The following is a 23,554-nucleotide window of genomic DNA, read 5'->3' on the forward strand; positions in this document are numbered from 1 at the left end:
ATCTTTCTTTTATAAGTATTTCTAAAATCTTGAAACTGTCAAATCAGTTTGGCACTCCCAATGGTAGAATTCTGTATGCTTTGGTATGTTTTTGAAGACTGGTGGCTTGATTGGTCCACCTTTTAAAACTGTCAACAAAATCAAAATTATGCCTATTCATGTCTTAGGGAAAACACATGGATCCACAATGGTTATTGACCGAAATCGATATCACATAAATAGCCTAATTTAAAAAGAGACTTATTTATAATGACAGGTCGATACTTTACTAATACCAAAGAAGATTCTTGTCTAGTGTCTGTAAGCCTTGGTCCAGATCTTGGAAGTGTAAAAGATTTAAACCTTGAGGGATTAAGAAAAAAAAAGACTCCGAGATCCCAGCACTGCTGTGGTGTTTATAGTGACATCATTGTACGAGAAAGTGTGGCTTCTCGGAGCACACTGCTGTACAATCTCTCTAGTTTTGTATTTCATAGCTATTTACAAGAATAAATCATACAAAAATTGGTCATCATTATTGTTCCGAGTCCAACATCACGGTATATTCCTTGCGACTTCTGTGCAATATTGGCTAACCACACTGCAATCTGTTTGTTGATACTCTTGTGATTGGTTGATGATAGGTAATTCATCAACCTGTTAGTACTGCCGCCCAGTGACAGGATGTGATCTCCTATCAGGATGTGGCAGTAAGGAGAGGCTCTGAACCTCTCCACTTATCATGACATCATTGCGCCTGATGCCCTGAGTATCAGAAGTGATTTTGTGGAGTTTTCAGGTTCCACCCACCCCTCCACTATTATCACCCAGTGCCCATTTCTATCTCCCAGATTCCATTTCCACAGCAAAACTTGCTGTCTAAACTGTAGTGAGATGACGGTAAAGCTCTTTCCCAAAGCAGATCTTAAATAAGTACTCATTTCTTTTCTCCTGTCAAAGCGGTTACTGTAATTATCTCGACACTTTCAGTCAATTAGATTTCACTTCCTTTCCTTAACAATGTCTACTATTTTAGGATATGTGTTGGAAAACGGAGAATCTAATAAAATAAAAACTAATTACAAGAACCGTACTGACAACTGAGAGCCGCATACACCAAACTGTGACAATGATTCTTTACATTAAATATAGTCAAATATTCTTTTGTCTCTCAATCACAACCAATAAATGAGGCACAGATTGCATTTCTGGAAAGACTGACTTTTCAGGTTTGTATGTTTTTTTTTTTTAAAACCATTACTCAACCTCATTAAAAATCTACACTATTTATTGACTTAATTTGACCATTTTTGTTAGTGTGACATTTTCAGGAAACGGAATCCTCCAAGTTTTTAATTGGGTGATATAACCCCACGGTTAAAGGTTTTAGTATCATCATAACACACTTGTATGGTGGTTCTTAATTCAGTTTTTTTTTTTTTTTTAATATGTTAATCTGGACACACCTTTTATCATATTTAGAAATTTGGACGTCGTATGTTATTGCATCTCACATGTATTAATATTCTCCTAGGTCATAAACCTGACCACTTTTTACCCCCTTTGAACTGCTCATCCCCGAGAGGAAATAATTAAACTAATGTTGCGGTATCAAGATGTTTAATTTTGCCTCGCTGGGGGAGATTACGTAAAAAATTCAGTGCGGGTTAGTTTGTACCATGCTAGGCTAGCCTGGGTGCAAAACTGGCAACCGAGAACTAAACTGGCTTCGGGTAACTTCTGATAACACTGCTAATAGTTGTGCGAGGTTTGTTTGTTCATTTCTGCTATTGCATTGTACTCGGCATAGTCAAGGGAACGGCCTTGTTTGTTGGATTCTGTACTGTATGTGTAACCTGATAGTTTTGATCCAAAATTCCCCCAACTTTTGCGAGAATTTTGATAAAAGGTTCTTTAGCAACATGGACACGATTTTAGACATAGCATTTCTATCATCTGGTAGCACAATCTATTAGATCGGAAATAGTTTGGCAGATTTGTAGGTGCCGTTCAACTATCATAAACCTCATAAACCAAGAATTTGTCTAAATTGAATGTTGTCATTCATGGAATCCACATTCCCAAAAGCACCCTTTTAATTTGGTCTCATAAAATCTTTGTGATGTTCTTTTAAAATTCTGTAGCTCGATAAAAGCTGGTGATTACTTTACTTGACTGGCTAATGCGGGACATGGAGTAATATAAGTGTAGCATGATCAGACATTGGGTTCAGTATTATAAACAGCTGAGTGATGATATTTTTACTCTGTCTCGGCAACTTGTGCTTTTCAACAATTAATCTAAAAACCTGTAACTCATTGGTCGTCAGTTATTTATCATCAAATCTGGTTTCAATGTATCTCTCTCGTGGGAAAAATGGGTATTGAATCCTTAAACTGTTTGGACCAAGCTAACACCCTTGTCGAACTCACAACACAGATATATGGAGCTTGTCACCAGGGGCTTGGTTACACCCTCTATTTTTATAGTGTTTGGGCTTCATCCTAGAAACATTACTTTGAAGGATGTTCACTCCCCTCCACTTCACTTCTTACCATCTGGATTCCACCAGTGTTGGGATTGGACCATTGTAACCTTGCAACCGAACAAATTGGGGGAAGTTCGGAGTCAGAACTCATTCACATTTTTGGTATTTTACGAAGGAGTGTGTTGTATTTTCTATAAGTTACATCATAACCAAGAAAGTAGGTCAATGAACATTTCATCTCTAAGTAATTGTCATTAAGTAAAACACTGCTTGATGTTTTTGAGGGGACTTTGGACACAACTATACAACCATTTTTTAAATGTTCTATGTTTCCACCAAGTGGTATAGCTCCGTTTAGTTTGGCATGTATTTTATCTTTTCCATGGCAGTAGGCAGTTTTTGATTAATTTCTCAGAGGTGTCAAAGTAGTAACTTTGGTATAATGGTGTATGATGGGTCAGACAAGTGCATTCTTTTTCCACTTCTTTGACACTGCAAAATCATTGGATGTGAGCTGAAAGAAAATATCCAAATGTCTGCTTGTCACCCATGGCTAGCCAAGGCAAGATATTATTGCAATTGGATCTGTTTTTACAAAGCAACTCGACATTCACTCTACATACGAAGCAAAGCGATGAAGCAAGTGTCAAGTTTGTGTCTACCCATTTCACTTGTGGAATTGATGTATGTCTCATTATAGTGGTTTTCTCTGACACTAATTAAGAAAGCCAAATAATGGCTGGTTTTCATGTCTGTTGCTACTGCAGAACAACACATGGGAATAAACTATTCAAACGTAGCATTATTTGTGCAATGCAAACCGTGTTATATTTTTACTTTAAAGTTATTTCCTTTGGGGTCCAGGTTTTCGTTCCAATTCACCAAGGCGACACCTTTTCACCAATCTGTTCTCTTACAACTGTAATCATTTGATTGCAGTCAGGTGCTGCTTCTTCCAGCAGACCTCCCCATTGGCCGAACTGTCTGCGCTGTTTCAGTAGGGAGGAGAACCTGCACCCTTTCTGGAATCAGTTTGACGCCTGTGCCATAGAGTATGTCCTTCTATTTGTCTTGGAATTTCCATACCATGACAAACTGATCTGTACCACTTGGTCGAAACGCGACTACGATTCATTCTGGCGGCAGTTTCGGTAGCTTTTCATTTCTCTAAAAATTTTTGTATTCACCATCCTTCTTCAAACCTTTTTGTGTTCCACATTGCATGATACAAAAATGTCAAGGAAAAAAAATCCAAAAGACACCCCAGGGGTCCGTGTTGCTTGGTCTTTTACAGTGGATTGTCGTTTGAATGTAAAGGCTAAGGAGAAGCCTTTAAGTGTCTGCACCCTGTCCAGCGCAGGCACAATTCAGTTCTGTCTTTGTCCTCTACGGGACTCCTTTTGCGGTGCCTCAGACATTGTGATGAGTGCTGCATCCAGTGTCGTAGACTGCCGAGTCCATTATTGACTTTTTCTTGTCCTTTGTCATTGCAACTTCAAGTATTTTTCACATTAGGAAAAATGAGCAAATGTACATGTTTTTTTTTGTGTTTTTTTCTTTTTTTTTCCCCCGTAACCTACTTCACTATGATACAACCTGGTGCCTGATTAGCATCCAGAGCAAACAAAAATGAGCTCCTTCGCTACAATTTCATTTTTTCTTCTTCAGTACAACAAGTCCATTTTCTCTGATAACAGTAGGCCACGGAATACTGATTTAATGATGATTTTTTTTTACTAAGAGTAATACTTGCAGCTACAAGGTATGAGTATTTTTTTAAATATATATTTATATATTTATATTCTTTTAAAAAGCATTTTTTAGTCCTTTGGTCCCTATTTCCTAAGGAATGATGCATGTAAATTATCCTGGATTCTTCTTCTTTGTTGTCGTCACCCATCCAGAGCTCGGCCCTGTCACAGAGCACACAACGTCTGTGTAGGCACAAAAACCGAAATGGCAGCAGGCTGGTGTGTGTGTACGCATGTGTGTGTGTGTGTGTTCTGTGTTTATGCATGTTTACTTAAGTAGTTGAATTGGCATTTGCACTTCTGTACAATGTTTTTTTTTTGTTCTTTTCATTAGTTATATCATCTTATTTGTATGAGGGCTGACATATGCATGCTTTGAGCATAATGAGTCTATAAATGTTTTTTTTTTTCTTCTCACACAATCATGTCTAAAAAAGAGCAGCAAAAAAGTCGGTCTCTGCAAAAAATCTGCTTCCATGGACACAAGCACAAAAGAGAAAAAGGGGAAAAAAAGAGGAAAAATGGTTTAGGTAAGACGAGTCATTAGCAAAAGAATAAAATAAAAAGGAGTTCCAAAAAAAACCCAACAACAATGGGATCCTTCACTCAGTCACACATTCTTCTAAGGAGATCAAGGGACCACCTGTCCTTCGTGATATGTAGTGGAGCAAGGAGTCTTTGTACTTTGACTGCACTTTTGGAAATAAGGTGTTGTGGGATCTTCATCCTGCAACACACAGACAGAAGGAGAGACTAACTGACAGGCATAGCCAAAAGCATGACACACAGACGGGAGGGGTCCCGTCTGTGGGATAATAATATTAGCAATGTGTGTCAATCAAATCCATAAGTGAGCTCAAGGAGGTGTGGAGATTCTTTTTATACCCTTACACAGTGTGCCTATCAAGGCTATTTTAAAAGGACTATGGACTAAAGGACTAAAAAAACAAAAAGAGGACCCAAAAAAGCCCCATATTGGTCCAACTTCTCTCATCTCATCTCATTTTCTGAACCGCTTTATCCTCATTAGGGTCGCGGGGGGTGTTGGAGCCTATCCCAGCTGACTCCGGGCCAGACATCCTGAATCGGTGGTCAGCCGAAGGTCAAAGTTTTAAAATATTTAGATTGGTATATGACCATAAATTGGGAATTTTTACCAACAAATTTAAGACCGCCAAGATTAGAAATGTCTAAGTTATGTTTCAGCCATCTCCTCTTTCTTATTAGCAATAGTGCAGGAGTCAGGATGTCTGTCAAAACGTATTTTAGTTATTTGCTAAAACTAGGAACTAAACAGTAAAGAAAAACCTAAAAAGCAATGGCAGGAAAATCCACAAGAGACAGCCCATAGAAATGTTCTTCCTTCGGGTTGATGCATTATAGATAAATATACTTGTACGCTGGAGATTTGGACATAAAAAGATCTAGTTTATCTCTAATATGTTGGGAGCTATGATGTGGGTGAAGAAAGGCTGTGTTATCACAGCAAATTTCTCTCTGAAAGAGTGCACATGAAAGGCTCCGACTCACAGATGCAAACCCGGCACCAGACACTCTTTGTTCTACCGTCCGTCTCCTGTAAACTGAGCTTGTTCTGTAATAGAGCTGCTTTTTAGATATTAGTTAAATCGAGGCCAGTCATTAAAAGCATTCGAACGCCTAACGTTTCTGATTATGGATTCTGGTTTAGAAGCAACAACTGACTCTTGCTTTATGCCGAGTATACCAGGGCAGTGGATCAATTACTCTAATGGAGTTTTATTTTTTGTTCACTGCTAACAACTTCTGGGAAAGCACTACTTTTTTTTACAACTGTACTAGCTAACTTTTGTTTAGTTCAGTGAAATCTGTAGTTTATTGCTCGTAGAATTCAGAAGATAAACTAAACATGATGTTTGAATTACTATCCATATATTTTCAGTTGTACATTGGGGTTCACCTGCATCATTATTTTCCGTCAATGATTTAATTGAACTCTATTCTGACAGATTATTTAGCTCTACTTTGTCCTGCCAGGGTTTTCTCTCATCTTGGAGAATTTTTTTCCAAGTCTTTTTCACACAATGGCTGCATTTCAATGTCTTTGACTCTCATCTCTGTTAGACTTTGGCTGTGTTGCTCAAAATAGAAGGACCCACTATCTTTTGAGTAAATTTCTGATTTACTATTATAGGACTTTGCTGGGTTTTAAAGTAGTCTCCGTAAAGAACTTTAAGAGATAGTTGCCTTTTTTTCCTCTACCACAAAGGCAGTGACGATACTCACCCTCTGCTGACAGTCCCATGGGTGCATCCTGCTAAACAAAAGGAAGCGAGGGAGTGACCTGCCTTTGAGAGAACAAACGCTCACTCAAATCGACTTAGTCTTATCAACGTTTGACCTAGCAGGCCACACTGGAAACTTGCAGAGAAAAGACATTCATCAGACCTAATCTGATGCCAGCACAAATACGATTCACCCAACTGCAAAAACGTTACGGGATGGGATCATCCTCTTACTGGCAGGATGTGCTTTATATGACCGATATTTTAGGGCTAATGTGGGTACGCGGTATTGCTAGCTGCTCTGTTGCCACAGTGTAATTGGTTTGCAGCCTCATAAATAAATGAGAAGCGATTCTGGTGCTGGGTAAACAAAACAATCTTGCACAAGTGAGACCTGCGCAGATGGAAATCCACAGAGAAGTGGAGTGTCAACATTTGCCCGCGCTCATAGTGCGATTTAATTGGCCGCACAAACATGGTAGGGTCATCTCGCTGCTAAACAGCTGTTGAGGGCAAGAGGAAAGGGTTCTTTAACACAGACTTTCTTTTAAAAACACAAATAAGAGCTCACTTGAGGAGGAGACTGAATGTGAAATAGCAAAACACCAATAACACGGTGGAATCTTCAAGGTTGTACAGTACAGTCGAACGCCTTCTGGATATCTTCAACTACTTAACCAACTTCAATACGCCTTAAGGAATTTATACAAAGGTGTTTAGCTTTGAACTTGGCTTTAAAAAATACTAGTGATTGATCTGCTCCTTAGTACTATATTGCTGATACAATCAATAAAACTGCAATTGAGTTTCACCTCGGTATATGCCATAATGTCATCAGATTTCAAATGACACTATGGATACAACTTACAGGTGTGCCAAATTGGTTGGTCTCTGTGATGGGCGTGGCTATAGTTAAGCAAGGCCATCTTGCACTGTGACAGGCCAATCGGGTTGGTGGAAATGGAGGAGAGGTAAAGGTACACAAATGGAATGGTTCTTGTCTCAAAGCATTCACTTGTTATTATTGCTAAACATGGCATTTTATGGGTAAACAGAAAAACAAGATTCAACTTGATTGACATGTTAAGTAGCAATGAGAAATCATTATCAGCACATCAACATAAAAAGATATTTTTTCCTTGCTATTCTTTGTGGTGCTTAGAACAATTTCCGAGACAACTCCATTTAAAAAGGAGGAATTGATGTTTTTCTTTAACCCCTTTCTTTATATGCACAAAGATAACCCTGAAGGGAAAAATGCATATTTCAAAAACCCTCCTGTCTACAGTAATTGGATTTGCCTCGCAATGTTTGCAATGAGGAAGGCCACACAATAAGGGCTGGACTGTTTCTTCTTCTTCTTGTCTTTTTTTTGCATTAAGTTTATCTTTTCCCCACAGAAACACAATTTATGAGTAGCTTCTTCCCAAGAGAAGAGAACAGTGCTTGATCTTTTTTAAAAATTAAAATTTCACCAACTGAAGTTAAGTAGAAAAGAGGCATACAACAGGCCTTAGAATTTATCAACACACAAATGTTTTTAAATAGTTCTTTTACCAGAGAAACAACTTCGAAGTTTCATTATATAGTATTTTTCCATTATTATGCAGCTGTTCTGGATAGCTTGATAAAGTTAAAGTTTCACATGGATAATCGATCGCGAACAACCATTCGATCGCCAAGGTACTATTGGTAGATTGCATGTGAGTAAGATTTGATCCAGTTTGTTAGTTTCCTTCTTGCCAGAACAATGTTTCGTTCGCACCCGACATCGCAAAGTGCCCACCGCAATACTCTCACATTTTTGAACATGCATATCTGACTCATTTAATAATTGTTAAGGTCTAAGGGTGTGTTGCCGACAGCCTCTGCTCACATAAACGAACTGTCACAGCTGCTTGTTAAGTCTTTCCTTTGAGGTTGATTTGAGTTCTTCATTTGTTCGTAATGAGGCGCCCTCCCTCTGAATTCAGTGCCGTTTTATTTGTGTATTCTTGTGCTACATTTGCTGTTGTCCAACATGGTCACCTAAGTTGGCAATTTGTAATATTAGTACTGTCACAATACCTTGATCAGGACTGTTGACCAGTCAGTAAGGTCGGTTGGCGTCTTTTGGCCGCTTTAACTGCACCTTCAGCCTCTTCATGCCTATTTGAAAGCCGTTCATGGCCTGGATGGCAGCTTGGGCGCTAGACGGGTTATCAAAACTCACAAAGCCTGAGATGGGAGCACAGAGGGGCGGAGGGACAAAGGGAATGGGAGAGTGGAGGAAAAAGGAATATCGGCAGGGATGGAAAGAGAGACGGGAGGAAGACGAGATGAGACAGTATTTGAAAGGCGGCCCCTTTTAACTTGAAACAATGAGACGACAATAGCTCTTTGTTTCGTCCTTTCAACACATTAATTGAAAATTCGCAAATTAGGAAAAGATTACATAAAATAGCACAAAGCCTAATAAGGCAGATAATGAAATCAAAGAGAGCACACTTTCAAAAGTTCAAAGTGGATCTGTAACAGTGAACACAAAAAACAAAAACGTCTGAGAAGATGTAACAGAAGATAAATTTGTAAGAGGCATTTGAGAATTGAAACCACATTTTCAGTGTTTGTGTTTTTTTTAGTTCAACAGCTTAAGGTTGATAAATTTGGGCTCTTTGAGTGTATTTACTTGTTTAATTTTTATTTTATGTAGCAGTGGTAATCCCATGGTTTGTACTCTTCAGGTTCTGTCATTGCTGATTGAAAAAAAAAACCAGAAGTGTAATATTTGTGCAGTGTCTAACTCTTAGAGTGGCAACAGTAGCTACAGTTGACACAATCAAACGTTACCATGCTTGCCTTCTCTGATATACTGTACTTGTAACAAAAGCAATGGGAGAACAGTAAGCATCGTTGTTTGTCCACGCATATGAAATTTTAATTATGCCAAGTCTACGATCTGTCCCTGAACGGTCTATCATCTTAAAAAATGTGGCCACATTTACTTTAAATGTAATTTTTTTAGCTCATGTTTGGGTTTTTGTGGCCATGGTGGTTGTGGTTTTCCATCTTCTGTTCATTGCGCACACATTCAAATGGATACATGTATTAGCATGGGTGAGTGATCGACTTAAGTGGTACTCGGACGTTTTGTCGAAGGACGTTTGGTCCCCGGACGTTTGGTCGACCGGACGTTTGGTAGAAAGGTTTGATCACCGGGTTGTTACTGTTGAAGCCAGCTCTCAAAATTATAATCATGAGAGATAGTGAGTTTAATATCTAAATATCTAATATCAAAATATCAACAGTAAACTCTGTCATAATTTGACAGCGAGTGAACCCGGCGACCAAACGTCCGTTCTACCAAACGTCTGTTCTACCAAGCGTCCGTTCTACCAAACGTCCGGTCGACCAAACGTCCGGTCACGGACTTAAGTATGTTCAGACTTATTTATACACTGCAGGGTTGCCAGCACAGAAACGGGACTCCATAGCAAACTAAGAAGCTCATGTATTTGAAAGATGAGTTCTAGTTTGCATATCTATATACACTATAACTAGTAGCTATTTCTTTCCAGCAAGCCAGCTGCAAAGTCCTCAGTCATTGTCCTAGCATTGTGCAAAAGAGAATGGTTTGACAATGTTCCACGTGACAATCTGCACAGGCGGGTAAAGGGCACCTGGTCGGGATGAGATCTGATCCAGGTGGTGGTGATGGTGGTGGGGGTTACAGGATGTAGATGCCTGCAGCACTGAGTTATCACCTGGGTGTCACAGCGCAATGAGAGCACAGGTTTCCAAACCGAGACTCAGTGCCCGTTCTTATCAGACACAGCTGTGATTGACGGCGTGAATTTTCTGCCTGCCAGCTGATTTCATCACACTGCTACAGGTCCAATTTAATTTGGGGGTAGAGGGCAGGCTTTTGTCAGTGCGGATGAGATAAGGCTGCTGCTTTTACAAACCTTTTAAACAAACAGAGCAGGCAAGGGCTTGTCAGTTGGCAGTGATCCCCCCCTCCAAATAGCCCACTTCCCCACTCGCACACGCACTTTTTCTGATCTTACCAGCAGGATTTAATGAATTGCCATACGTCACATTTACATCCTCATGCCAAAAAGGGGCGCTAGGAAGTTGGGGAGGAAAGTATAAAGCTACACAAAGATTTCTGGACATGGTTTAATTGGCTGTTTTTACAAGATGGCTACAGCCGATTGGGTGCATGTGGGTGGTTTGGGAATGGAATCAGCATATTTGCACACTGCTTAGTTGGTAGAAATTATGTACGGGTTAGTATTAGTTGGCATTCGACTTCAGTTTCTAAGAGTATGGAGAATGAATCCGACCAAAATATCCATACTTAAAAAATTTACATTATCTGAATATTTTCACTTCTTTTTTGCAAAATAATTTTGTCTGAAAGAGTTGCCATAGTGAAAGAATATATATTTAAGTACTACATTAGTGTGCTTTGTTATACTGCAAACATGTTTAAGGCAAACCAGCCCTCCAGGTCAAGGTTAATCAGCAATTAATTTAGCTAAAATTCCAAATGAATATTGTATTGACTCATCAATAATTGTTAATGCATAATTATTGCTGTGCTGTTTCTTTTTGTGTAAGAGTGTGAAGCTTGAATGGAGATGAGACAGCTTTATGCAAATAAAAGAAAACAAATCAGACCTCCTAATTGAATTTCGGTTATTTGTATGGGAAAGGGAACTGCAGACTAAATCAAATATTTTGGTTTGAGGATTGCATTTTGAAAACATTATGACATCCGCTAAGCGAGATTTAATTATACCCACACAATGTCAATTCCTTTGAGCACCATCATTTTGATGATTATTTTTTCATTTTATGTATTTTTTTGTACGTGTCCATGCACCTTACAATACCGTCTAGGTAGAGAAGACAGTCTTTTCGGTATGCAGACAGCAAATTACTAAATCAATAGTTGCACCAAGATTGTTTCTCAGAAAAAGCCAAGAATGCCTCTGCTTTGATAAATAAATTGGCACACATAGAACCTCATTTTCTTTAGTGTTCTTTAACTTTTCTACCTTACATTATTCGCCATTCTCTCTTCTGTGCACCGTTACACACAAAACCCACTCGTGTTAAAACTGGACTTTTAATATATCATATCAAAATCGTTCTTAAACAAAGATTTTAAGACAATCTTCTACCTACTTTAAGAATGGAATTTTGCCTTCAGTCTCTAGATATTAGAATTGAGACCTTAAGAAAGGGGAACAAAAAAGATCTATTTCTTTTTCTCCCCTCCATGACATTGTTTTAATTACCGAGTGAGTCAGACAGAGTTGACTTCCTCTAATGTACATTGTGTCCTGTGGCGTTACAGACAGTAAGGAAGTGGCTCCATCCTGAGATAGACAAAGAGGTTAGGTCGGTGGGGGTTGTTGAGTGCCTCATGGACGAGCGTGTCGAAGAGATGCTGAAAGAAAGCCAATGGTGGGAGTCTTCCTCGCGCTCTCTCCTGGGTGCTGCTGTCCAACTGAATCAACACCAAGGTCCACACAAGTCTATTATTATCTCTTTAAGCTCCACAACCAACCTAATGAAGTGGTTGCTGTGGGGGAGGTAAAAGTTGGCGGGTGAAGGCGACGTTGCTAGGTTGAATTGGGTGTTTTGGATAGAACAGGATGACAAAAGGATGATATTCATGCTGAATGAAAATGAAAGCCAAGATGTTCACAAATGTTTTGGTTTTTTTGACGATGAAGTCTATGAACACTAAGAGGGAGAATATCTTTAAATGAGGAAGGGAACATTTCTGCTGTCACCTCTATAGCCAACTGTCAGCTATTTTGATGGAAAAAAAACATGTGTATTTCCCAGTTTACCCAAGAATTAATGTATTGCTTTTGTGCCACTGTGTTTGAGATGATCTGTAGTTGAATTGTCTACAGTGCACCAATGATTCCAAATCAGCTTCTGCTAAGGAATCTGTGCTTAATTCCTGTATATTTGTAGTTTTGCTTTGCCTGTAAACTGGTTGTAACAAAATACATGTGCATACTCCCTCCCCAATGCACCGTTACCAAGCCTCACCAACTTCTCTAATAGGGTGGTTTCATAATAGGATGCTCCCTCTGCATGGTGGCTTAAAACACCACCTTAAAAATGTTCAATGCAGCTTGACTGAGATACACATTGCAGATTTAAAAAGGCAAATACTAGTCGCAGCAAAGCAAAACAAGTCATGCCAAGGTTGAAAAACTTGACTCAATTTTCTTGGACTCACCGAAACATTTGCTTTGATTGGTTGCTCTGTCCACAAATACTTTTGCAGAGATGACGTTGCCAAAAGGGAGGAACATTTGCATGAGCTCAGCATCCCCAAATTCCTGGGGTAGGTGATAGATAAATAGGTTGCATCCCTCTGGCCCTGACAACAAAAGAAATGTGTGAAATCAACAGGAGGCCCGTAGCTGATAACCTCTTCTTGCAAAGTCTTAAACAGCAATGAGATTTAAGACCGATTCAACAACTGGTTGCAGTCAACTAGCACACTTCAATTCAACTCCGGATACAGATGATCCCACACACACTTCATAAGTGCCAAACAGGCTTTCTCTACAGGGAAACTTAATTTCATACCTCCTACATAGAATATTCATGCATCTCTAAGATGTCTCCTACATACAATCATACAAATAAATAATTGAGATGTAGAAATCATGTCCAAAAATGTAATTTAACATCAGCGTACATCCTTTTGTTTTATTACATTTGATGCTGAACCATTGCGGGTGTGTCCATACATGTGCGGCTCCCTGTGATTGCTTCTTTTAGCAATGGTGCTAAATGATTATGCATGCAGATAATTAATCCAATGAATATTTATAACCACTTAAATACATTGTAATGGACTGATTAAGCAGTCCTAGTGTGAATTAGTGCACTTTTTGAATAATGACAGAGTAACTTTTGTCTCGTCAGTAATGTTCTTTGAATGCAGAGCCTTTTTTATCACTGTGTTTTTTACTTTGTATTCTAAGATGGCTCTTTCTTTCTTCATGTTGACCCCATAGCTCCTTTTCACCCTCCCTTTCCTAATTCAAAGCAGTGCACCAACATTAAATGGAACACGGCAATTATCACCTTTTATCTCGGGTGGGCTCGTTCGCTTGCTCTTACCTTCTCGCTGTTGCTGGGGAATGATGGTCGGTTGTTGTGGGAATGCTTGGCTGATTGGCGCATAGGCGGCGGGGTAGGCTGCTGTTGCAAAAGGTGGGCGGGAGGTGGGGGAGCATGAAGACGGGATAATCACATCGCCGTATTCATATTGATGGAAGAAATACAAAGTTACTTTTAGGTCAGAGTGTTGAACTGAATTTTGATGACATTTAAGCCGCAAACCTCAAAGCATAATTATGTAATTGAGGCCAGTAGCAACCAATTGATGTTTTGCTTTGTGTTGCGTCGTGTGAAAGAAGACGTGAAGTAATCAGAAAGATACAATAACAATAGCAACGATGCAATACCTTTTTTCAATCATCTTTGTTAATTGGAAACATTTGGTGGTGTCAAATACCTGCTTATTTTGGTTGTTTGTACTTTTTCCTACTCTGGTGACTGAAAACATTACATTGCCTGCTCAGTGAACAACATTCTTTTTCTCCTGGTGACAGTTGGATCTGTGCAACAAATTATTTCAAATATAATTGCTCACAATGGGAAATGTTGAAGGCAAAGCAAATTAAAGGTACCGTATTTTCACGACTATAAGGCGCACGTAAAAGTCTTAAATATTCTCCAAAATAGACAGGGCGCCTTATAATCCAGTGCGCTTTATATATGGACCAATACTAAAATTGTTATCACGATAAAATAAAATAAATCAGTCGATAGGGTACAGCCCCCGACTCTACTATTTTCCCCGTAGAAAAAGTACTGTGCAGTGACTACTGGCATATGTAGTTCTTTTGTTAATACACCCAATGGATTGTGGCCTGTATACATCAACATCAACACAGCTTGATGAAGCATGGAAAGCAGCGTTGGAAACGTTACGCTAGCTACTAGCTAGCTACTATTTGCGAATGGATTGTGGCCTGTATACATCGACATCAACACAGCTTGACAAAGCATTGAAAGCAGCGTTGGAATAGTTATGCTAGCTACTACCTAGCTACTATTTGCGAATGGATTATGGCCGCCTGGACGAACGTATAAAACTCAGCGTTTTCGATGACTCATTTGGACAATTGTTCAATTCGGACACAGAAAATGAGGACTTTGATGCATTTGTGGGTGATGATGACGTGAGTACATTGTAAACTGGCTAAATAAAGTACAACCGAACTCAGTTTTGCTTCCGTTGCCTTTATAAAAACGTGTTTTTAGCGTGTTGGTGTAGCGTGTATATTTAAGCTGGTGTATGTTTTGCCATGCCGTGCTGCGTCTATAAAAACGGTGCGTCCTTTGTGTGTGTAAAATACAGAAATAGCACTTGTTATTGACACCGCAGGTAAAAATACGATGTGCCGTATAGTTGTGAAAATACGGTATATCAATGTTACTAAATGGTTTGTGCCCTCGCTTCCACTTACTGCTGTACTCTAAGGCGTCGCCAAAGAGTCAATACACTGCCGCTCTCCCCAATTTGAAGACTTTAATCACTTGATGTCAGGCAGAAATGATTAGCTTACAATAGGCTAAGTCATGTCTCATGTAGAACTATGACAAGTTCGGGTCCTCTCAGTTCTTTGTGTATTTTTGGAATTAAGACTTATATTCTGCATGTGGGCACACTATCATGTTAACACAAAATCCTTTCACAATCCCAGAGTAAAGCAGCCTAATCCGAATTGAAATTAGTCCGTTGTAAATGCTATCTTCATTTGTCAGTGTCTACCACTGTGACAGAGAAATAGGGAGGTGCAGATGCAAGACAGACGGATCACCTGCGTAGTGTTGGACGCCAGCGTAAGCTTGCTGAAGAGGGTCGGTCACCGTCGGACTCTGTGCTGCATGAGAGGCGGTGGGGAGAGGAGGGAAGGAGGTGGAAAACAAAGAGAGGGTGGAGAGTAGTCAAGAGGGGCTCTGAGACAAAGAGTCTCTCTTTCCCACTCGCCGGGGTAGTTTGGTGTATTCTGTAAATTTATGAAGGGTACCAATATAACAAATCCACATTTGAATGCTTGTGTGTTGTGGTGCCAATTGCAGTACATTGGTATTAAGAGGATAGTGGGAATCCTAATGTAAGATGGATAATGTCATAACCCTCTTTTGTCATTTAGCGTCTAGTTAATGTTTCATTACATTGCTATGATGTCACACTATTTATATGTAGCTGAGGTAGCGATTGCCACACCCCCTACTGACTTCATAGAAGTTAGCTGGCCAACAATATCCACAGAGATCTTAAAAAGAACAGCAGTGCTTTGAGGGAAATCTGGCAAAACTGACTATGGAGAGCCATCGGAGGGGGGGGCAAGATCCTACTGAGAGATGGCAGCAGATATTTGGGTTGTCATCCGCCTCAGTTCTTCAAAATTGCCTGTTTGACCCAGATGTTTGCATCAAATATTAATAACATGCCAAACAAACCACTTTGTAGTTCATTACAACTGCCACTCTCTTTGCATAATACACAAGCAAGGGAGTGGGAGTCCTGTCACTTCTTCAGCAATTTCTCCCAGACAGCATCAAGGAGCTCAGGACAGGCTGACATGCATCAAATTAATCAGAATGGATTGAAAGGTGAAATGATTGATTCATCATCACATGGAGGTTGGCCCCTCCGAAAACTGCTAACAACACAGTTGACTGGACCCGAGTTTAAAGCGCTTGCAATCAGAAATATGTCATGTGAGGGTAAACTGGAAAAAGACCTGTCAGTTTTTAAATCGTAACAAGTGATGCTATTCAACATGTCACATGCAACATGTTGATCATCAGGTGACGCTTGTGTTTAAAGACAATTTCTTATCACAAAATACTTTATTCCTATACTCACCTGGGTAAGGGTGAATGCCGTTGGTGTAAATGGCCTCGGATGTTGGCTGCCCATTGGTTTGCGGCGCCAGGGTACTAAATCCATTGACACCGATCGGGGTGGCTATGCTAGGGACGGCGGTTGCAGTGATGCCTGGGGGTGTGCTGGTGCCTGCAAAAGTAACGAACAAAATGGGTGTCATTTTTGTTAAAAAAGGCAAAAAAATTAAACGAAAATTGACTCATATAAATTCCTAATATTTTGTTGTTGTTGCCCGGCATTTCAAAAATGATTATTCATTCATCTGTACCGCTTAACCACACAAACATCACAGAGGGTGCTGGAGCCTATCCCAGCCAACCACGGGAACAGTCGGGAAACACCGTGAATTGGTTGCCAGCCAATCGCAGGACACACAATAAAACAGACAACTAACAATTACACCGAGTGGGAATCGAACCTATACTGCCCGAACTGAAGTGAACCACTGCACCATCGAGTGGCCTTCACAAATAATTACCCACTTTTTATTTGGTACCTTGGTAATTAGTGTAGTTTTTCGGATTTAAAATTGCATATTGTTCCATAATTTCAAAGAAACTGTTGAAACACACATTTTCATAGTTTTTGGTGTTTGGAGCCAAAATATTTGACCACAAAGTAACAATGTGATCTCACTTGTTTTAGGGACTCAGCTTGTGGTTGTGGGCTTAACGTTTCACTTTCTTCATTTTGTATTCTATTCAGTCACGCATAGTAAACAGTGAAAGCTACGCTTGTTTTGCGCAATCTGTGGAATACCTTCCTACCCTGTATCCACTTGTTTTGTTCTTTTAACCATAGTTATTAGACTAAATAATTTATTGTAAAATTTGTTTCTAAATAAATTATGAATTTACGCACCATGGTGAATGACTATTGAACACATTTGCATCACAGTTTGAAGGTTGTACATTTAAATGATTTATTAGTTAGTGTTTTAGTGGGTGTAATTTACAATATAATACTGTATTTTAATGTAACAGACACTTTAACCAGTCAAACCTGTCAGAAAGTACACTTTCATAACCATGTTCACTTTTCACACACTTCACAACACTTCAATCAGATTTTACAGCCATTAGTCATTGATTGTGTTTAGTTAATTTACAATTAGTCAATGTATTACAAAGCTTTTAAACCAGTCCACTTCAAATTCATCACTTTCTTTAAATTAATCCCATCAAACTAGCTGGGGATTAAAAGATCAAAAATAATTCATAATAGAGAAAACTAGGATTAGCATCATTTCTAATTTAAATAAATTGTAATTGAGCATTTTTAAAGATGATAAGAAGGCAATGACCCAAATATGAGTGTCAGTGAGGAGATAACATCTTTTAGATGAATAAACTCCAATTTCAGTTGGAACATTGCGTAAAATAAAAATAAAATACATTTTTTTTCTAGACTTTTCTGCCTAGACCCGATGAGATTATTTTTTACCCCCAAATATAATACTGTGATTTTAAATTTCACTTGATAAACAATTATGAAATTCTCTGCTGTTCACAGGGAAGGATGAGATTCACCTCTATGTGAACAGCTACGTCTACAGTTCATGATGAATGTTTGCAAATATACGATTGCAAGGATTTCATTGTCTCCAGACCATAATATAATTAAATGATTGTGAGAATCTGGAATAATTTGTGCCAAAGCATCAAGGTTTTGCACAACATAAAATGCCATGACCTTAAATCCTACAGGCAGAGCTGCATTAAAAGCCAGCATTGTGTAAACACTCTTGCCTCATGGGCGTAGGAACACTTCAAAAGAATCATTATTATTTTTAACATTTCACTGCTGCATCTCTAAATGCAAATTAAACTATCACACAAAGTAAAAGCCATGTATATTTTTGCATCCGGCTTCTCTGGGTCCAAGATCATCAGAGAGAGATTAAGTGGAAAAGTGTCCTGCAGTTTGATATTTAAATTTTTCGGGGTTTTTGTATTTTTAAAGACGGATGTCCAGATTATCATCTGCACAAACTTCAAAAGATCTCATATGTGATTCTATGAGAGTATGTACAGACATTTTAATGACAATCTTTTTTTTCCACACGTGATGCCAATAGCATTTGTAATTATTGCAATCTCAGATACCCATCAATATAGTAGCATGTAAAATATGATTAGATTAGAATTTTATTTCATCCCGTATTCGGGAAATTTCCTTGGTTGCAGTAGCAAGACAAACACACAATATATTGTAGACCTAGGTAAAATGGCCGAATTTAACTGTTCTTGTATTTTGGGGGCCCCAACTGTCAGAAATTAATTTAGGATCAAATTTCCCAGTTTGTTTTAGAGATTACGGTCTGTTTTCCTAAATATCCCAACTTCATTGGATTAAGAGTTTGTAGTAGGCAGCCTTATGTCAGCTTGTCTGCACTCCTCTTTGCTGATGGATTTTTATTATTTTCTAATCCAAAATGAAGGGCATTTAAGGCATCTGGGATTATGTTTGATAGGCATTACCTGGTACGTGTAGGCCTTGTGGATTACAGATGCTCTATACAGCGTTGAAGCACTTTATTTAATGTATTTGCAATGACCCTGCCTTTCAGGCCGCCTGCCTACTTAGTGTCGAGCTGTCAAAAAAAGTCGTTCTCGACAACGGCCAAGAAGGTAGTTCAAACCGGGGTCCAGGATTATCGCGCATGAATCGTCGCACTTATATTTGTTAAACCAAGGACTTGAAATCCAAAGTCATTGGGATTGGCAGCGTTCCCAGGACGCAAAAAAAACACACCGTCATGGAGAACGAGTGACAGCAAGGCAGTGAGAGATAATGAGAGCGAGAAAAAAAGTGTAATGCGCCTGCCAATGAATGTGGAGCGAATGCTGTACATGTCCTCCCATCATTGCCTCCCTTCAGCGCAGGCTTCTGTCAGCCCAGAAAGTGGAGTCTTAAAAAATGTAACAAGGGCATATGTACAAAGACCTTGGATGAATTTATTACAGCTGCTTTTCATAGCCCTGACCGTAAAAATTTGTATTCCTCCAGTTGCTTGGAAATCTAGAAAATACTTGAGTGTTTGAGAATGGGCTTTTCAAGGCTTTAAAATTGCTTGAAATCTAGATTGTTACTGTTTCTGACGAAGATACTTGTGATTTGTAGATGATCTCATATACTTAGAAAAAAACAATGTATTGATGGGTTGGTAAAGTCATAGAATAATCATCGTTCAATTAGTTTTTCTGAGACATTATTGAAATGAAAGGTATCTTTTCACATCCATCACAGTGTAGCTTCTCCTTTTTTATAGATATATTTCTTCTAGCCACCCGATTGTGTAGTGGTTTCTTCGTCTGGCTTGGGTTTTGGATTGATTCCCACTCGGTGGCCATGTGATTGTGAGTGCTTATCGTTGTCTGTCTTGATGGGTGCCCTAGAACTGACTGGTGACCAGTCTAGGGTGTAGTCCTCCTTTTGCAAAATCAGATGCGATAGGCTCCAGCACCCCACAATCCTGACCAAGATGAGCGGAGTTTAAAATGAAAGAATGGATGAATATTTCTTAGGATTCGTAGGATAATGGTGTTGGTTTTATGTGATTTTTAAAAAGGCTATTTAGTTCCAGAGTTCATGAAGGTACAGTACATCCAAGAAAAATAAATACGTATTTTTAGTGTATATATATATTTAAAAAAATGCCCAAGGATGTATTGAAATGAAAATCAAATCCACACCATACCTGAGGATGGTGTCATTGGTGTCGCTACCAGGCCGTTGACATTGAATGCTGCCATTTGCTGCATTTGCGCGGCAGCGATGGCTGCCATGGGGTTCAGGTAGGACCCTTGTGTTGCTGCCATCAGGGCCGCTTGCTGTTGCATCATCTGCTGTCGGATTAGAGATCAGCAGGCGGGGGATGGAGAGGAAGGACGGAGAGAAGGGTGAAATAGCTGTGAGAGTGGAACAATTTTACTCCCACATCCCTGTTTCCTTGGCCCCGCACTGTTCTTGGATCGTATCCCCCCTCTCCCCAAACGTTACTTTCCAGTTACCAGTCCGTAACACACATTTGTGGTCATTTCAATGCCCCGTGATCACGATTAAGTGATGATGATCCAATATATGCCTATAGACACTCTTCATGTGCTTGAAGGAGGGAAGGTAGATGAAGTAGAGGGATTTTTAAAGCGTGAGTGGGCGATTCTCACCTGTCAAGATGAGTTGTTATCTACCGAGTGAGTGCAAAATCTCAGACTTCTAACTCGGGCTGTGACTTTCATGTGTGAATATGAAACGGTGGTGCTAGGGGGATGGAGCGCTGTGGGTGAGACCGGTGTTGTTTCTAATGACGTACTGAAGTCAAGAGTGCAAGGTAAAATGTGCTGGCGGATGAAATTTAAAGAAGTTGTCCTGAAACAACTGAGGTGAAACCAAAGTACTGAAGATGCACAACATAGCAATGCATAATAGAAAAAAAAACATTGTCAAACAACCAGGAAAAAAGACACAATATTAAAAAGTGGTGGATCATTCTCGTAAGTGTTGTATTACAAATTCATCAAAAATTGAGGTACACATACATCATCTAACAGGTTTCTGATGGCGTTCTGTTCCAGGTTGGCGTTGTTACTCAAATTTTTAGCTCATTATGTTCATAACCTCGCAACTACATGGTCACCCCCCTGTATAAGATAGTACCAAATTGGAATTACATATATTTTAAATTATTTTTTAAACCAAAATATTTCCACATCTCTGCTGGTTTTGCTCAAAAACATCAAAAGGTAGTTTGGTGGAACTTACTATTTGCAGTTTTTTAAATGTTTTATCTAAAAATAAAAAATAAAAATCTAATGACTTTAAAGGATCAAAATAAAAAAAATACTGTGCATTTTATAGCATTGAACACCAAAATGGCAATAATATATGTTAAACATTTGGTATCTTGTATTATATTAGACTATGCAGGTGTACCCAATGTTGTGACCAGTGTGTATTAGTTAAAAAAAAAGTGAATATCATCACATTCCTAGTGGGAAAGAAGTGAGGTCAAACCTTCAATGACAAGCGTTTTGTTTTCTTTTTTCAAGCTCACCGTCTCCTCCCCTGCCGGGCTGAGACTTACAGCGTGAGAGTAGGCGCCATAGGCCCCAAACTGGATGGTCATGGGACTGAAGATGCCGAGCTGACCCGCCATCTGGTGCATTCGACGCAGGGTCCGCTCCTTGTCAGTGTCTGCAAATTTGACCACCAGGCTGGAGGAGGCGCCCTATAGGTAGGAACACACATTAGAATATGTTATGTAGGGTTTCACATGGCGTACAACGGATTACCTACGGTGAGGTACTGAACTAGGAACCCTCTGATCTCAGGGCAATTTTCATTGAGCTCTTGTTTTCCCTTAGGCTTGAAGTAAATTGAAAAGGTTTTAAAGCCTGTATTTTTTTAAATGAAAAAGGTGGATTTGTAATAACTATTTTACAACAAGCTATTTTAATCCAAATTGTTCATTTTTTAAAAATGCCCACTTGGATATTGGTTGTTATGAATTGGAAAAGTTGCAGGTTAATTGTTTGCCAAGGTGTTCAAAGGAATACAGATATAATTATATAAAATGTTTATTCGAAGAAGTGAAATTGATTTGTTTACAATAACAAAAATGCAGATAAATACATAAAATTGATTTATCGCAAAAGTCTATTCAAATGACTTTGGTTTCTAACTGTCCTAAAGCTTAGTAAAAATTGCAATGTTCATTTGGGGCCTTCAATCTCTCTGGAGTTGTCTTCTCTTTGTTCCCATCTAACCACTGGACTTAGGCGTACATTTTTCATGACTGTCGATATAAGTGGAGTGTGCTCTGCCATTTTTTTCTACTGATGTCTTGACATCCATCATGGAAGACAGTGGAACTGAATATGCAACTATTATGAGTGCATTCATTTAGCTGTCAACATTAAATGGAAGACCATGGTGATTGATGCACGCTTTTGCGAACTTTCAAACTCTAAGGAAATTGTGATCTAACCAGATCCCGCAGGCCTTACAGTCGCTCGGCAGTGAAGCTCTGCTGCATACAGTAGCGGGTAATTAGATCCGACCAGAGCCTTCGGCATATGAAGGGCGAAGTATTGACTAATGGCTTATCCTTATAGCAGATAAAGTTCCGTATTGAGTTCTGCACTCCCGAGTTTGCATGCATTCAATAAAATCATTTCAGAAACAGAGACCACAGTCAGTTCCTCTTGTGACATCCAAGGCGTTAAAAAAAATCACTAAGAAGAGACTGCTGTTTAATTAAAAGTGCTGCATGCTTGGAAAGAGCACTGGAATGGAAGGACACAGGAATTCCAGGGTTTCAGGGAGGATATGATTAGTAAGATCATAAAAGCAATGACATCAAGATTAAAAAAAAGATCAAAACCATTGGATTCTGTCATAAAATGTGTCATTCCCACAGGGTCAGTACTAATTGAGGCTCTGGTTTAGATTTCTATTGTCCCCTGGTGTCTGAACTTGAAAATTGGGAGTGGAGTGACCAATAGTGCCATGCCCTTGTTTCTCACACATGAATGAAGTAATGTTAAGAAAGCTATACCCAGATGCTCACCATGTCAGAATGAATGAGCATGAGGACTAGTTTTATCTCAACAGAAAAGCTTCGAAGCAGGGATGTCTTTGTCCTCTACAAACAAGCATTGCAATGGAACAATACCAATATGCTACCATTTGGACAAAGGCATTATATTAAAGTGGGAGAGCCATATATTATATTATTTTGCTATCATCCATAAGCCGGCAGGATACTTTGGGTTCATTGTTGTTTGTAGTTCAGGTTAATTTGGATCTTATTTTAAGTTGATGCATAAATAAACACTGCTTGCGGTTTTAAAATGGCTCAAAGAAATGCATATTTGTCTATAAAATTTTAATCAAGTAACATTTTTAAGTTGTTTGTTGCTTTTACAGTGCATACATAATTTAAGCGAACATGGTGGTAGACCTCGGGTCCTATTTCTGTACACTGTCTAAATTAAACCAAATGATATGACCCTCAGCATGACACATCTTGTCATTGCGTCCAAAAAATGTAAATGTAAACATTGTGCTGCACATCAAATCT

At 39.1% G+C, this 23,554-nt stretch overlaps 1 protein-coding gene and 1 long non-coding RNA gene across 12 annotated transcripts in view; one reads left to right on the forward strand and one right to left on the reverse strand.

Moving 5' to 3' along the window:
• LOC144070657 (uncharacterized) overlaps positions 1-23,554 on the forward strand; it is a 196,255-nt gene that overhangs the window by 54,292 nt on the left and 118,409 nt on the right. Inside the window, exon 2 of the long non-coding RNA XR_013299422.1 lies at positions 21,522-21,706. This is a non-coding gene — a long non-coding RNA (uncharacterized LOC144070657). The remainder of the gene's footprint in view (positions 1-21,521; positions 21,707-23,554) is intronic.
• celf6 (CUGBP Elav-like family member 6) overlaps positions 2,012-23,554 on the reverse strand; it is a 128,522-nt gene continuing 106,979 nt past the window's right edge. For 4 of the 11 annotated variants that reach the window (XM_077595054.1, XM_077595046.1, XM_077595048.1 and 1 more), the window contains 8 exons: positions 21,527-21,700; positions 20,171-20,318; positions 16,450-16,599; positions 15,395-15,457; positions 13,626-13,706; positions 12,730-12,873; positions 8,550-8,699; positions 2,012-4,945 (listed from right to left, as the gene is read on the reverse strand). In XM_077595054.1, the coding sequence (XP_077451180.1) occupies positions 8,572-8,699; positions 12,730-12,873; positions 13,626-13,706; positions 15,395-15,457; positions 16,450-16,599; positions 20,171-20,318; positions 21,527-21,700 (888 nt within the window). In that variant the 3' untranslated portion in view covers positions 2,012-4,945; positions 8,550-8,571. The remainder of the gene's footprint in view (positions 4,946-8,549; positions 8,700-12,729; positions 12,874-13,625; positions 13,707-15,394; positions 15,458-16,449; positions 16,600-20,170; positions 20,319-21,526; positions 21,701-23,554) is intronic. The other 7 variants (XM_077595052.1, XM_077595050.1, XM_077595051.1 and 4 more) reach the window with 5 other exon arrangements.

Source organism: Stigmatopora argus, chromosome 2, assembly GCF_051989625.1.
Source record: "Stigmatopora argus isolate UIUO_Sarg chromosome 2, RoL_Sarg_1.0, whole genome shotgun sequence".
Classification (NCBI taxonomy): Eukaryota; Metazoa; Chordata; class Actinopteri; order Syngnathiformes; family Syngnathidae; genus Stigmatopora; species Stigmatopora argus.